The sequence below is a fragment of the Carcharhinus amblyrhynchos genome, chromosome 1 (genome assembly GCF_965287045.1).
Source record: "Carcharhinus amblyrhynchos chromosome 1, sCarAmb.v2.hapA, whole genome shotgun sequence".
Taxonomy (NCBI): Eukaryota; Metazoa; Chordata; class Chondrichthyes; order Carcharhiniformes; family Carcharhinidae; genus Carcharhinus; species Carcharhinus amblyrhynchos.
This window is the reverse complement of record NC_137324.1, coordinates 167,214,084-167,229,525: the sequence shown is the minus strand read 5'-3', so window position 1 is coordinate 167,229,525 and position 15,442 is coordinate 167,214,084. Positions and strand designations below refer to the sequence as shown.

The 15,442-nt window shown below is 39.9% G+C and overlaps 2 protein-coding genes across 3 annotated transcripts in view; one reads left to right on the top strand and one right to left on the bottom strand.

Moving 5' to 3' along the window:
- The window catches only part of helq (helicase, POLQ like), a 46,461-nt gene extending 43,563 nt beyond the window's left edge, over positions 1-2,898 (bottom strand). Inside the window, exon 1 of the mRNA XM_080195039.1 lies at positions 1,970-2,898. Coding sequence (XP_080051165.1) covers positions 1,970-2,176 — 207 coding nt within the window. The 5' untranslated portion in view covers positions 2,177-2,898. The remainder of the gene's footprint in view (positions 1-1,969) is intronic.
- Positions 2,899-3,172: 274 nt separating this feature from the next.
- Positions 3,173-13,235, top strand: mrps18c (mitochondrial ribosomal protein S18C). Of its 2 annotated transcripts, none has more exons than XM_080195038.1 (6): positions 3,173-3,248; positions 6,725-6,786; positions 8,584-8,667; positions 10,122-10,179; positions 11,465-11,524; positions 12,696-13,235. In XM_080195038.1, exons 1-6 carry the CDS (start codon positions 3,218-3,220, stop codon positions 12,770-12,772), a joined length of 372 nt encoding a protein of 123 aa, XP_080051164.1. In that variant the 5' UTR covers positions 3,173-3,217; the 3' UTR covers positions 12,773-13,235. The 2 variants fall into 2 exon arrangements, with proteins under 2 accessions (XP_080051164.1, XP_080051163.1); XM_080195037.1 differs by having other exon boundaries at positions 3,216-3,299.
- The last annotated feature ends 2,207 nt before the right edge of the window (positions 13,236-15,442 follow it).

Sequence of the window (15,442 nt, the reverse complement as noted above, 5' to 3'; positions counted from 1 at the left end):
TTGAAATACTGCCAAGGGAATTTTTACATCTACCGGAGCAGGCAGAAGAAGGCTTTGTTTAACATCGCATCTGAAAGACTGCAACTCTGACAATCATAATCTATCTCCCTCATATGATATGGCTCCTGCTCTGACCAAGCCTGCAAGAAACTACAAAGGGTCGTGAATGTAGCCCAATCCATCACGGAAACCAGCCTCCCATCCACTGACTCTGTCGACATTTCCCGCTGCCTCGGGAAGGCAGCCAGCATAATCAAAGATTCCACGCACTCCAAACTTCCTTCCACCTTCTCCTGGAAAAAGATACAAAAGTCTGAAATCACACACCAACCAACTCAAGTACAGCTTCTTCCCTGATGCTATCAAACTTTGAATGGGCCTACCATACATTAAGTTGATCTTTCTCTACATCCTAGCTGTGACAATAAGACTATATTCTGCACCCTCACCTTTCCTTCTCTCTGATGCATTCTATGAACGGTACTTCTTGTCTGCATAACGCACAAGAAACAATACTTGTCACTGTATCCCAATGCATACGGCAATAATAAAACAAATCAACACTACAATGGAATGTCAGCCTGCATTTTTGTGCTCAAAACCTGAAGTGGCACTGCGATAGCCAGTTTACATTGTCAGGTTTCCAGGATAAATGTGAACAGAGAAATTTACAAGAGAAATATAAAAACAACACTATTAAATGGGAGCCGAATTACATCTGAATTACATGCCCTGACCTAACTATCTCTAACATTGCATCTCATTTGATCTTGCATCATGGACCACACTTCAATTTGACTTCCCGGGGATAATTCTGACCGTGTGATATATAATTCAATAGGTGTGGTGAAATTGTAATCCATTTTATGTAAATCATGAAACTGACTAATTACAATGAATGTTATATTCTTGCACTAAGTCAAAATTACCTCTATCCAAGTTTACTGAGCATATCTTTTTATAACTAATTAAAATTATTAAAATTGTAAATTGGTTTTAATTGTCTTGCATTAGAAAAGGAGCTGAAGGAAATGAACATTGATGAACTGGCCAGCATAGAGCGATTTTATGCAGTGTGAGGAGATTATAATTATACTTCCTCTAGAACCTCTGTACAGTGTTTGGGTGGAGAGGATTGCCTGGCAGAATTTTAAATGTGCTTTATTAAACATGGCCACATTTGTATTTTATGGGGGAATATAAACCAATAAATACGCTCAAATGGGAAGCAAGGAAGTTCTCAGCAAATATAACCCTCTGAATTTAAAACAGCAGGTTTGCCACATGCGTTCACAAGGAAGTTCTACTCATTGATTCATTTTTTATATGTCACTAATCTTTGACATATATCCTCCATTTCTCTGTAAATTCATCACTTGTTTATTTGTTAGTGTCACAAGTCAGCTTACATTAACACTGCAATGAAGTTACTGCGAAAATCCCCTAGTCGCCACACTCCAGTGTCTGTTTGGGTACACTGAGGGAGTTTTTTTTTAAGCACAGCAATCCACCTAACCAACATGTCTCTTGGACTGCGGGAGGAAAATGGAGTACCTGGCGGAAACCCACAGAGACATGGGGAGAACATGCAGACTCCACACAGTGACCCAAACTGGGAATTGAACACAGGTCCCTGGCACCATGAGGCAGCAGTGCTAACAACTGTGCTGTCGTCCTGTCTAATGTCCACTTGTGGACATCAACAGATTCTGTTGTACTTTTCCTGCGCTTTTTGTGCATCTTTACATGTCCTTTGTATTAGCCAATTATATGTTTTAGCTGGATCTTCATTATACATGTTGTTTATCTTTTATCTAGATTTTTGTCATGCATTTTTGTTGTATCCTTTACATGCTTCATGTACATTGGCATATGTTGTGTAGTCATCCCTTTACAAGTCTTGTACGCAAAAACAGATTTGGATTTGTAAACATCTGGTAAATCTTCAAATCACTGTGTGCTGTAATACCTGCTCCATGTAATCCTGGTTCAGTGACACTGCAGGATGTACCTCCTCCTCTTGCTTCACAATCATTTCAGGAACACTCAGGTAATTACTATTCTTTTTCTTGCTGGGCGGTGGTGTCTTGACACGGACATTTTTTTCCCTAATGCGTTTCCGTATAGGGACCCACTGATTTGTATCCTGACTTTCACTGGCCTGGTCCAAATCCATGTTAAGATGGACTGAATGTCACAGTAGTTCTGTTTTGTTTCTTGGTGAACCATGGGACCTGGCTAAAGCCAATTTCCATTCCACAGCATCTTCCCATGAAAATGTAATCAGGCTGGAATATTTCCACACACATTGGAGCTGTCACAATTACACCCAAACACATATAACTCACAGGACCAAATCACACTCACAATATTCACAGTCAGAGTGGAGCTCAATCTGACTCTTGATGTTCGCACTTACAGCAGAACAGTCACCATCACACTGTGTTCACAATCCCACCCCAATAGAAGTCACCATCCCATTCAGTATTCACAATCACACCCTAACGTTCACACTTACAGCAGAACTATCACCATCACACTCAATGTTCACACTGACAATGGAATAGTCACCATTCTATTCACTATTCACACTTACAGCAGAACAGGCGCCATCACCCTCACAACGGAACAGTCACCATCACACACAATGTTCACACTTACTGTAGAACATCGCCATCACACTCGGTGTTCACAATTACACCCCAGTGTTCACAATCACATTCAGTGTTCACACTCACAATGGAACAGTCACCATCCCGTTCAGTGTTCACAATCACACTCAGTGTTCACACTCACAATGGGACTGTCACAGTTACTCTGGTGATGATGGTGCTGCTACACTGACAGTTGAAATTTAAACGCTGCAGATTGATTGGTAGCTATGGGTCTGCTCTTGTCCGCATCAGGCCAGGCTCAGCCCCGCCCCTGCTCCCCTGCCACCGCCGGAAGGAGGCTTGTTTCTGAGCGTTGAGGGGGTGGGGCTACACCTGGCAATTACGCAATTTCCGTCCGTCCTCGGCAAAACGTCGACACCTGCGCACAGGCACAGACCGTGTGCCATGATTTGTGCGCACGCGCAGACCGTGCACCGAGTCCATGCGGACTGTAACCCCCGAACGTCTGCGCACGCGCAGAAGATGCCCCATGAGCGTTCGCACGCGCGGATAGTGTGCTCTGGCGGTGTTTGCGCACGCGCAGATCGTGGGGCTCGTGAAGGATGCTGCGGGCGGTGAGGACATGGCGTCCAGGTAACAGACCAGCAGCTGGTAGAAACTGCTGGCAGCGGGGATGGTGTGATGGTTCGTTTATGGGGCTGAAGAAGTCCTGTTTTTTTTTCTCTCCTGAAACACTGATCATGTCGCATTGTTACCTTTACAAGAGTTACTGGTTAGTTGGGCCCCGGCAGTAATATTGTGTCTGATTGGGTGACACAGTGGTTAGCACTGCTGCCTCACAGCGCCAGGGACCCGAGTTCAGTTCCAGCCTCGGGTCACTGTCCGTGTGGAGTTTGCACATTCTCCCTGTGTCTGCGTGGGGTTTCCTCCTGTTTCCTCCCACAGCCCAAAGATGTGTGGCTGAGGTGGACTGGCTGTGATCGATTGCCCCTTAGTATCAGGGGGATTAGCTAGGGCAAATGTATGGGTTTATGGGGATAGGGTCTGGGTGGATTGTGGTTGGTGCAGAATTAATGGCTGAATTGCCTCGTTCTGCACTGTAGGGTTTCTACAATTGTGGATGTCAGACCAGACTCTAGGAAAGACTTTAGAGAGGATTTATTCAGATTGTTATCAGAAATGAGGAGCTTCAGTCAAGAAGCTAGCATTCACTCATCTTAGAGTGAAGAAGGGAGATCTTAATCGTGCTGTTAAGAATCATGATGGTTTTGATTAAAGTAACAATTTGTTACATTGACAAAAGAATTGATAATCAGAGGAGGCACATGTCTCCTCTGATTATGAGAAGATGAGGTGTGTTTTTTTTATAAAAGCAAAATATTGCAGATTCTGGAATCTGAAACAAAAACAGAAAATGCTGGAAAATCTCAGGGTGTGATGGCATCTGTGGAGAGAATAGAGCTCATGTTTCACATCTGGGTGACTCTTTTGTCAGAGCCTTTTTGACCTTTTAAGAAGTATGGTATGGTTTTGAACGCACTGACTGAAAGGATGCTGGAAAGGTTTTAAATAGTTCCTTTCAAAATGGAATTAGATTAATAGTTGAAAAGGCTATGTAGGGGGTAGGATTATTAAATGTGTGGATGACTCAATGATTGGCCAGGTGGTTAACAGTGAAGCAGTGTGTCTTGTGATACAAGAAGATGTAGATGGAATGGTCAGATGGGCAGATAGAATTTAACCTTGAAAAGGGTGAGGTGATACACTTGGAAGGAATAATTTGACAAGGAAATACTCATAGAAACTAGAAGCAGGAGTAGGCTGTTGGGCCCATCAAACCTACACCGCCATTCATTTTGATCATGGCTGATCATCGAATTCAATATCCTGATCCCCCTCCATTAGAAACAATGAATGATAAGATACTAAGAAGTTATGTGGAACAAAGGGACCTTGGCGTGTTTATCTACAGATCTCTGAATACAGAAGGACATAGTAGTAGGGTGGTGAAAAAGGCATGTGGGACACTTACCTTTATCAATCGAGGCATAGATTACAAAAGCAGGGAAGTCATGTTGGAGTTGTATAGAATTTTCGTGAGGTCTCAGTTAGAATGCTGTATGTAGTTCTGCTCACCACATTATAGAGAGGATGTGATTCCACTGGAAGGGGTACAGAGGAGATTCATCAGCATGCTGCCGGAATGGAAAATTTATGTTATGAGAGGTGGGGAGGCTTGTTTTCGTTGGGGTAGAGAAGATTGAGGGGTGACCTGATTGAGGGCCATGGACAGAGTGGTTAAGGAATAACTGTTTCTCTTAGTTGAAGGTCAGTCACAAGGATACATAGGTTCAGTGTGAGGGGCAAGAGGTTTAGGAGGATGTGAGGAAAAACTTTTACCCAGAGGATGGTGATGGTCTGGAATGTGCTGCCTGGAAGGGTGGTAGAGGTGGGTTGCCTCACATTCTTTAAAAAGTATCTGGATGAATACTTGACACATCATAACATTCAAGGTTATCAGCCAAGTGCTGGCAGATGGGATTGGGTGGGAGTTCAGGTATTTCTAATGCGTTGGTGTGGACCTGATGGGCCAAAGGGCCTCTTCTGTGCTGCATTATTCTATGATAAATTTGCAGGTGCTGGGTGTAATTTCGACTGGATAGCTCCTTGAAAGTCTAGACACAGACACGATAGTTATCTGACTGCAGATTTGGGAGCCGCCCTTTAGAAAGAACATTAAAACCATAGAGAGCATACAGGAATTTTGTCAGGATAGTGCCTGGGGTGGGAAATGATAGCTCTGAGAGGATACAGGGACTGTTTCCACTGCATCACAGAGCAGATTTAATTGAAGGTTTAAAAATTATTAATGATTTGGTCGATGAAGATAACTCTAGTTGGCAAACCAGATATTGGAATGGGGGCACCAATTTTAAAATGATCGGTGCAAGTGGGAAAAGACTGTAGGAAAACTTTTAATTATATGGAGTTGTTGGGACATCGGATGCCTTGTCACCCTGAGTGATTGAGGGCTGGTCTCCTTGAAGCAGCAGGGTGTGCTGCCCTTCTAAATTCAAGCTTTCTCTGGTTAACAACCATGCAAACAACATCTCCCTTAAGTCTACCACCTAACTGTTGTGGATTGATTTCTCTCTCTTCACCCTGCCCCCCCTGATCAATTGTACATGGCCAGTCTCTGAGTTTATGACCTTGGTAAGAAGTCTCACAGCACCAGGTTAAAGTTCAACAGGTTTATTTGGCAGCACTAACTTTCAGTCTCGGGCTCCTTCATCAAATGAGCGAAGAGTTGTGTTCACAAACAGGGCATGTAAGGAGCCTGAGACCACAAAAGCTAGTGCTGCCAAATAAACCTGTCGGACTTTAACCTGGTGTTATGAAACTTCTTACTGTGCCCACCCCAGTCCAATGTTGACATCTCCAGTTTATGACCTTGCCCATTGCGATTGATCTCCTTTCTCAGCTAAATTTATTTACTTCTGCACTGTTGTTTAAACTTCCTCATTCCCAGCACATTTTAGATTCAATTTACCCAAAAAGTTCACCACCAGTTTGCAGCAACCTGACTTAGATTGAATGCTTTTGGGGATTGGATTGCTTTGGATTGGCTTTAAGATTGGTCCACAACAGGGACACCCAATAAATGAATACAAATGCTCTAAAACTTCAAAAGGGCTACTCTGCTCTGTAACTTGCATCATATAGCAACCAAGAATTGGATTTCATATGGTGGGTCTGAATTTCTTGTCGCCTCGTAGAACGCTTTCTGAAAATTTCTGTACTCTGTGCTGAGGAACTAGCAGATATTAACCCTAAGGATAATAAGGTTGATTTTATATAAGTGTCTGGAACTAATACAATTGCTTCTACAGATATCACTTCTGAAGTGCCCTAGGTATTTGGGTACCTATCTGTGTTAGATTGACAGCAGGAATTGTCTGCATAATTGAAACCCTGGTTTAAAATCTAATGTTGAACTCCTGCTCTAGAAGGCAGTGATTCTGAGTATTTGCTATGTAGCAAACCCCAAGCTACATGAAGGCTGGCCTACCGTTCACATACCCTTTATTTTTCATTTATTTGCTTTGCAGCATACTGGCAAAAGGGGATCAGCACTCAACATAGCCCAACAACTAGCAACACTTCTGATATGGTAATAAAACATTTATTTAATGTGAACAAATGTCACGAGCTGTTTTTTAGATTCTGGGAGTCTATAGTGGTCTCAAAATGACATCACTTTCTGGAGGCAATGATTACATAAAGTTGTGAGAGAAATTCTGTTGATACAGATCAAAATGAATATATGAATATGTTCTAAAATTTCCAGTACTACTATTCTGTATTGAAATTTCATATTCCATTGGAGTTGACAAGAGAGGTTGATGTGCTATATCTCATTATGGGTGAGTGTAGTTTTACTTAGTCTTTCCCAGTGATTAAGGAGCAAATGTACTGAATAGTGTTACTGTCAACGAGCTATACATGCTAGAAAAGTCTTGGGTTCAATTATTGGTCACATCAACACGTCTTCCTACTTTTAAAGAAATTTGTACCTAAAACCCCACATCCACTCAAACCAACATCATCAAAACAGATAAATGAGATCATTTGAACCAAACAGTACAATTTACTTCAAATCCAAAAGTGACTTCACACAAATTCATTGCCTGCAAAAAAAAAGCTTTGAAATTTTTTCTGAGAATGTAAAATAACATTTTTATCTTTCTCTCCTCTTTACTCTTTTAAAAGACTGTTTTATGCCAATTTCCTCTTCTGAAAATGTTTACCATGATTTTCCACATTCATTATCCTCTTAACGACTATTACCTAAAGTTTAAACTTTAGTGTCAGAAGTAGCTCACATTCACATTGCAATGAATTTACTGTGAAAATCCCCTAATTGCCAGGCTCTGGCACCTGTTCGAGTACACTGAGGGAGAATTTAGCATGGCCAATGGACCTATCTTTTGGACTGTGGGATGAAACCGAAGCATCCAGAGAAAATACACAGACACGGGGAGAACATGCAGACTCCGCACAGTGAACCGAGCTGGAAGTCAAACCCAGTTACTGGTGCTGTGAGGTAGCAGTGTAAACTACTGTGCCACCGTGCTGCCCACGTCTTCCAAAAGTTTTTTTTAGTCTTCCCCACATCACTGTATCTGACATGATATACTTCCTATAAAAGACTATGTATTTCGCTCATTTCCATAATATTACCTGCTTCCACCTCAGTTTCTAATACTGAAGACTGTGTTTTTATCATAAATTTGGACTATTCCAATGCACTCATGAGCAGTCTACCTTCTTTCACTCTCTGTAAATTTTATATCATTGAGTTTTGCTGCTTGTATAATATTTTACACCAAGTCCTGCTTACCCATCATATCTTCTTGTTAATCTGTAATGACATTTAAGATTCTCATCATCATGTTTAAATCCCTTCATAATTCAGCGTCTCTGAGTCTCTCTCTAACCTGCCCCCTCCCTTTCTTTATTTCTCTCGCCCTTCCCCCAGCCGTTTAAATTCTGCATCTGACCCACTCTCCATATGCATGACTCTGAACTCCTGTACACCCTCTCCTCAATTTGCCCCATTGTTGGCAGCTGTGTCTTCAGCCAACTAAGCACACACAATGAAATCTCCCCGCAAAACTCCTTCTGCCTCATTGATTTTCTTGCCTCTTTAAAGGCCTTTTTTTTTTTGGCCAATCTTTTGGTCACCAACCCTGCACACAAAAAAAAGTTGACTTTTTCTTTTTTACCTACAATTTATCTAATTATTTGTTGACGATTTAATGTTTTGATAATTATCCTAATGGGGTAGAAATATTAAGGGATAAAATGCAAAATGCCCTTTCTATCTTATTGTGACTGATGCTGTGTTATAAACAATTCATTGCTTTTATCTTTGAACTGAAGATGGGAAATGTGTACTTTCTTACAGCCAATAAAGTTAGAAAACCCTTATAAAGAACCACCCAAGAAGTGCATTCTGTGTGGCATTTCAGTGGATTACAAGAACACACAGGTTTGTTCATTTAATTGATTGGGTATAGGGGGAGGAACTGTATGTTAAGCAAATGAAGGGGGTTTTTGCATGTGAAAATATGAATGTTATAATTCCACCACTGTAGCTCAATGCTACTATTTTACTGTGAAGTAATGCATGGATTGCTCTGTATTGCAGCTGTTTAGAAAGAATGGCATGATGCATTCTTCAGAGAATCTGTCATCTGAACAGTGCAAGAAACATCAAAGCTCTTCTAAATTAAATTCCAGTTTGCATATGTTAGTGCAGATTTTTCAGCATCTAGTTCCAAGGATTAACAATTATATTTAAATCATGTATAGAAAGAAATATGTAAGTAAGAGACAGGAAGAAAAGATAAAAATTAAATTAAGAAATCTCCAACACTAAACTCTAAAGGAATAGGATGAACACAGGATAAGTTAAAGTTTACTTATTAGTGTCACAAGTAGGCTTACGTTAACACTGCAATGAAGTTGCTGTGAAAATTTCCTGCTAGGCAAGTGATTAACAGAAAATAAACCTAAGTGGATAGCTGAGTATCCTTTGATTACATTGACTGTATTGTTAAAACAGTTTACTTTTCTCTGCAGTTTTCATTCCCAGAGTATATGTTTTAAGGTCAGATGCTAGTTCTACAAAAAAAAGATTAAGTTTATCGTCCAAATTGACAGTTGAGAAGGAAGATGCAGATTGGATTATTTGCCCAATTTGTGTGTGACAGCTCCATTGCTGTAGCTGTTCAATGAATATGTTTGTGTTGCTTTTGGTACATGTGTCTTATTGCTCCTAATACTAAAGAACATGGAATTCTACAAAAAGCCAAACACTGCGGATGCTGGAAATCTAAATTAAAACAAGTGCTGGACATATTTAACAGGTCTGGCAGTACCTGTGGAGAGCAAAAGAGCGTTGACATTTCCGAGTAGGGAGTTATAAAAGTCAATCCCATTTTAGAGGCTACACATTAAATAAGGATCAGGTTGGGATTTATTCCTACAATCTTGGTGCTCATCAAGGTGAATATGGAGGAATATAATGTTCTTTTTCTACACTTTCATCATTGTATTTCCAAGTCAGGTGTGATACCACCTGACCGGTGATGCTTCCTCTATTCAGCTTTGATATATATGTCTTAATCCTGGTTTCAGCTTCAGAAGTGCACCTGCACGCAGCCATCCTTGTAATTGCCAACTTGCAGACGGCTTTCTGCAATGGGTCCATGCCTGCCAGTTACCGGGTGGTGCTACCCAAACTAATTTTGCAAGTGTTCCAAGACAAATGAAAGCTTTGATACTCATTTGCTCTTGCAAAATAAATCCCCTCTTAAAAAGAGAAACTTGAAAACTAGCAGTGTTTTGAACAGATTATTTAGTTTAAACTAAATACAAAATAGTTGTACATGAACCTTGTGAATGCTTTCTGACACGAACGTCCACTTTTTTTTTATATAGCTTTTGTCCCAGTTTATATCTCCATACACAGGTCGCATTTTTGGGAGACACATAACAGGTAAGACACCGAAAGTCTTTGAGTCTTCAGAACTCTGATAGAGAAGGTTCCTGCTATTTCATATTGGCAAAGTTGTGAAGCCACTGTTTATGCAAGTTTGGAGGGATCCAATTTACATTTGAGATCTGTTGAGCTTCTTAATTTAATAGAACAAGGAATCACACATTGCGGAACATTGAAACTCCAGTATGCCCTGAAGCAGGAAATTGCAGTTAAATTCAGTTATCCCAGTCATCAAGGTGTGGATTGATTTTCTCAGAACAACAGTATTCAAGCCAAATGTCATTAATTTTATTTATCCACTGGCTTTGACAGCCTGTGTTTACCTGAACAACGTTGCAAAACTCGCTGAATTCTTTTTTAAAAATCAACTTGCAATTGCAGGTATATGTAATACCAGCTAAGAAATTAACAGCAATATTGGAACTGCAAATGTTGGGAGGGATACTTCTCTAAGCAAAACTCAACCAACATCAGGCATTAAGGAGGCAAAAAGAGAGAACAAGAGGCAGGCAGAGAGGAACAAAATCAGACTAACAAACGGTTGTTAAGAAAAGTGTTAATTTAGTTATATTTCATTGGTCTTGCTTCTGTTGAAGGTTTAAAAATAGATTAGAGAAATGTCATTTCTTTTATAAAGCTGATTCTAACATGATCCACCGTGCAATTTACTATGAATACAAGATTGCTGCAGAAATATTAGTTCCACCTCAGTTACTACAATAGCTGCAAGCTAACTGCGTTTGAACATTTACAGAATTGAAAGCTAGTTAGCGTGAACAGAAATTGGAAACCAATTTATAAGTTAAAAGCACCAACTCAAGGCAGTAGAAATGTTGCAAACGTACTAAAAAAAGAGAAGAGGGCCATTCAGCCCCGGAGCCTGATCTGCCATTTATTAAGATCATGGCTGGTCTGTTTCTGTTTCAAGCTCGAGATTCCCACCTACACCTGATAATCTTTGATTCCTTTGCTTAACAAGAATCTAACTACCTCTTGCCTTAAAAGATATTCAATGACCCCGCCTTCTGAGGCAGAAAGTTCCAAAGTCGCACAACCCCCAAAGAAAGAAATTCTCTTCATTCTTTACATTTGAGTGCATTCATATTGGAATAGATAAATAAAGCTGTTATTTAAAACATGTTAGACAAGTCTGTGGACTTCACTGAGGAAAGATTTGTGATCGTCAGCCATGGAGAAATTGAAGTATGGATTGCACAGTAATTCCTACTGTTGAGTGAACACGGTAAATCCATTGTTTTTCCTTTTTTTTTGCCCCTTTTAGGCTTGTGTGGAAAGAAACAAAGAGAAATTTCCAAGGCCATCAAAAGATCCCAACAAATGGGTATGTGATTTAAAATGAGCTTTAATTCTAAAATTAGCACGGAATACCTTTTTTTCCACTACTGTCTCTTGATCTTGATTTTCCTTTGGGAAGGGGTTTTCCCCAAAGGGATGCAGAAGGGATAAAACCCCTGACCCAGGGATGTTTTTTATCCCGCACTTAGAGATGCTATATTATTTTTGTTTCATTTATTCCTTCATGGGATGCAGGCATCGCTGGCTAGACCAGCATTTATTATCCATCCCCAGTTGCCTTTTATAATTGCAATTTGTTTTAAGATTCCCATGCATTATTTTATTCCACATAATTGCTTTGATAACAGGCCTAAACAGGTTTACTGGTATGAAATGGTGTCCTTTTGTCTGACTCTTGAAATTTAAAGTAATACTTTGCATTTACCTTTTCCACTCCTTATTTATTATATCCCTCAGTTATATTGCCTCTTTTCCAGGCTAAAAAGCCCAAACGTCTCCAATCCTTTAGTGGTTCTTTTCTGTGACTATTTCCAGAGCTTGAATATCTCCATGATATCTCAGTAACCAGAACTGGATACTGTACTAGTAGTATAGAAGCGAAATACTGCGGATGCTGGAATCAAACGAAAACAGAAAATGCTGGAATATCTCAGCTGGTCTGACGGCATCTGTGGGCAGAGAATAAAGCCAACGTTTCGAGTCTGGATAACTCTCAAAGCTCTGACCCTCAGTTGATCACATTCTCTGACAGTAGTTGACTGGCTACGAAAGTCAACTTTCTTTATTAATTGGAATTATTGAGCACTGGTTCTATTAAGATTCCTAGATCTCAATTAGCTTCCTTTTCAACATAACACGTACACGTAGGCTGCATGTTTCCCTTTGTATAGTACTTTTCATAGCCAGCAATTACATTTAATCTGTCGCTCTTATGCTCTCTTATTACATCTAGCTTGTTCCTTCCATTTCACCACCTTGAAATAATTGTAATCCTGGAATTGAGCCCTGAGTACTCTGCTCAGTAATCCTCACCTAACACAACTTGTTCAAAATCTTTGAACCAAACTATCGTCAGTTGAAGCTTAGATTCACCCTCCTCCTTCCCTCCCAATATTTGTCTCATTCACCTGTTAAGAGATTACATGTTGAGTTACGTGGGGAATTTTTTTGTATTAATTACTTTCTTCCCTCTGTAGGATTTATGTCAGTCACGTTGAAAGACCCTGCTTTCCTAAAGGATCCAAACATTTGTGATATCAAACTTCGAGAATAACCTTCAACCTGTGACTATTTATGGAATACTTTGGAATTTCTTAACTGTATTCCAAGAATTAATAAAGTGGATTGAATGCTGATGCCTGGGAAGATTTGTTTGATACAAGTACATTTTCAATGCAAAGAGAATGTGTTTGGGGTACCTGCAGCTAGATCTGTACAGCTGCTTTGCGAAATTTTTACTGTAGAAGTCTTTTCAGGTACAATAAAGTATTTTTACACTGTCACTTTAAAAGATGTATTCATATGGAACATCAGTATACCATAGATTTCAAACATACTGCCCTCCACTTGGTATCCCCATCTTTGTATCCATCAAGTGTCTGTCATAACCTTTTTTCTACGATGTTGAATAAATATAGTGAGAGGGCACACCCTGTTGAACACCCTATTTGAATCTGAACCGTTCTGATACTATGGCCTAACTCGTTGGTTGCAATAAAGCTTGGCTAGCAAATTGATCTAAATTGATAGTGACTTACCATTTAGCCATTCAAGCCTGTTATTCAATTCCTTTAGATCATGTACGATAAGTACTGCAACTCCATTTATCCAGCTTTGCTCCATACCCCTTGATCCTCGATAACAAAAATTGATCTGTCTTAAAGTTCTATCCAGACTCTTAGGCCATCAGATTTTCACTAATTTTTGTGTACAGAAAGATGCTTCTCAATAGGGAAGGCAGTGGCATAGTGGTACTGACTAGAATCCTGAGACCTGGGGAGCTGGACTCATCCCACCATGCAGATTGTGAAATTAGAATTCAATATAAAAAAAACTGAAATTAAAGAGCTAATGATGATCACAAAACCATTATCGGAAAAACCATTTAGTTCACTAATGTTCCTTTAGGGAAGGAAATCTGCCATCCTTATGTGGTCTGGCCTACATGTGACTCTAGACCCACAGCAATATGGTTGACTCTTAACTGCTCTCTGGGCCAAAATTTCTTCTCCATCCCAATCAGTGATGCCCACATTCCATGAATGAATAAAGTGTGATTTTAATTATGCACTGATATTTTGGATTCTCTAACTGTGGAAACAACTTCTATGTTTACCCTATCAAATCCCTTAGTCATTTTAGTGCCTCAGTAAGTTCAAAGAATAAAAGCTACTGCAACCTGTTTAATTATTTGTGTACATGAACACAAGGTTGCCACTTCACAGCCCCTTGTCTTGTCACCATTTAGAAAATATTCTTTCTTAGATCCAAAGTAACCTCAATGAACTCTACCTGTCAGGTTGCTCATCATTGGTTTGTCTGCATTCCTTTGTAATTTAATGAACTATCAGTCCTTTTGAGGTAAACTTCCAAACTATAAAAACCTGTGGACATTGAGATTTTTGTAAATAAACCAATTGAAGCAATGGAATTAAGTAATCTCTTGATCTTGAAATGAGTATTTAAATAATTGGGTTAAACAGCCTGCCTAGAAAATCAGCAGCCAATATAGGAATAGGCAACGTAACTTTGATCTGTCTAGAATCTGAGTACCTAGAAACAAATCTGAAACTAAGCACTTGGGCAGCACAACTTGGGTAGCAGTTGTTAGCACTGCTTCTTCACAGCTCCGGAGAGCTAGGTTTGATTCTTGACTTGGATCACTGTCTGTGTGGAATTTGCATGTCTATGTGGGTTTCCTCCCACAGTCCAAAGATGTGTGGGTTAGGTGCATTGGCTATGGCTAAATTCCCCCTTACTATCTCAGTATGTGTAGGTTAGAGAGATTATCAAGGTAAATATGTGTGATTATGAGGATAGAGCCTGGGTGGAATTGTCGTCAGTGTACTTGGTGGGTTGAATGGCTTCTTTCTGTACTGTAGGGATTCTGATTCTCATCTTGTTTAGCTCAAACAAGATTTTTTTGCATTTGGTAAGCCTGTGTAGTAAATAAACCACGTGAGTAAAATTGCCACTATTGAAATGTTGGAGGTATTTTTGAAGACAAATTATGAATGTTGCATTATTTTCTTGGACAGGTGATTTTGGAACGTCATCCAATCTAGCAATTCCTTAAACTTAGCAGCTCTCATATTTGCGAAGTGCCTTAGTTTAATTAGAGCTTTGAAATTTCATTTTAGATGGTGTTAAAGCTGTAGAGCAATTTGTTTCCCACATAATTTTAAGACAGCGCCCTCACAAACTTCCCATTGAGACTAGGTGGCGGTGGTTACCACAGTGCCAGGGACCTGGTTTTGATTTCTGGCTTGGGTCACTGTCTGTGTGGAGTCTGCATGTTTTCTGTGTCTGCACAGGTTTCCTCCCAATCTGAAAGATGTGCTAGTTAGGTGCATTGACTATGCTAAATTGTCCCTCAGTACCTGAACAGGTGCCAGTGTGTGGTGATTGAGGGATTTTCACAGTAATTGCAGTTTTAGCATAAATCTATTCGTGACACAAATAATCTGTAATCTTCCATCTCGTCCTGAATATTAAATATTACAAATGAAGATCATGATTTAATTGTTGGCATTCATTAGTAAATGTAAGACCATTTTCCCACAGAACTATGACTTGTAATAGTTGCTTCAATACAGCTTGGAGGTAATGAAGAGAGATTTCAACTACATATGAACGGTGAACAAAAGTTGTCTGAATACAAGTATGGGACCAGGACATTGTGATGGAACTGGGTGGCTTAGAAATACTAAGGGCTGAAATGGGG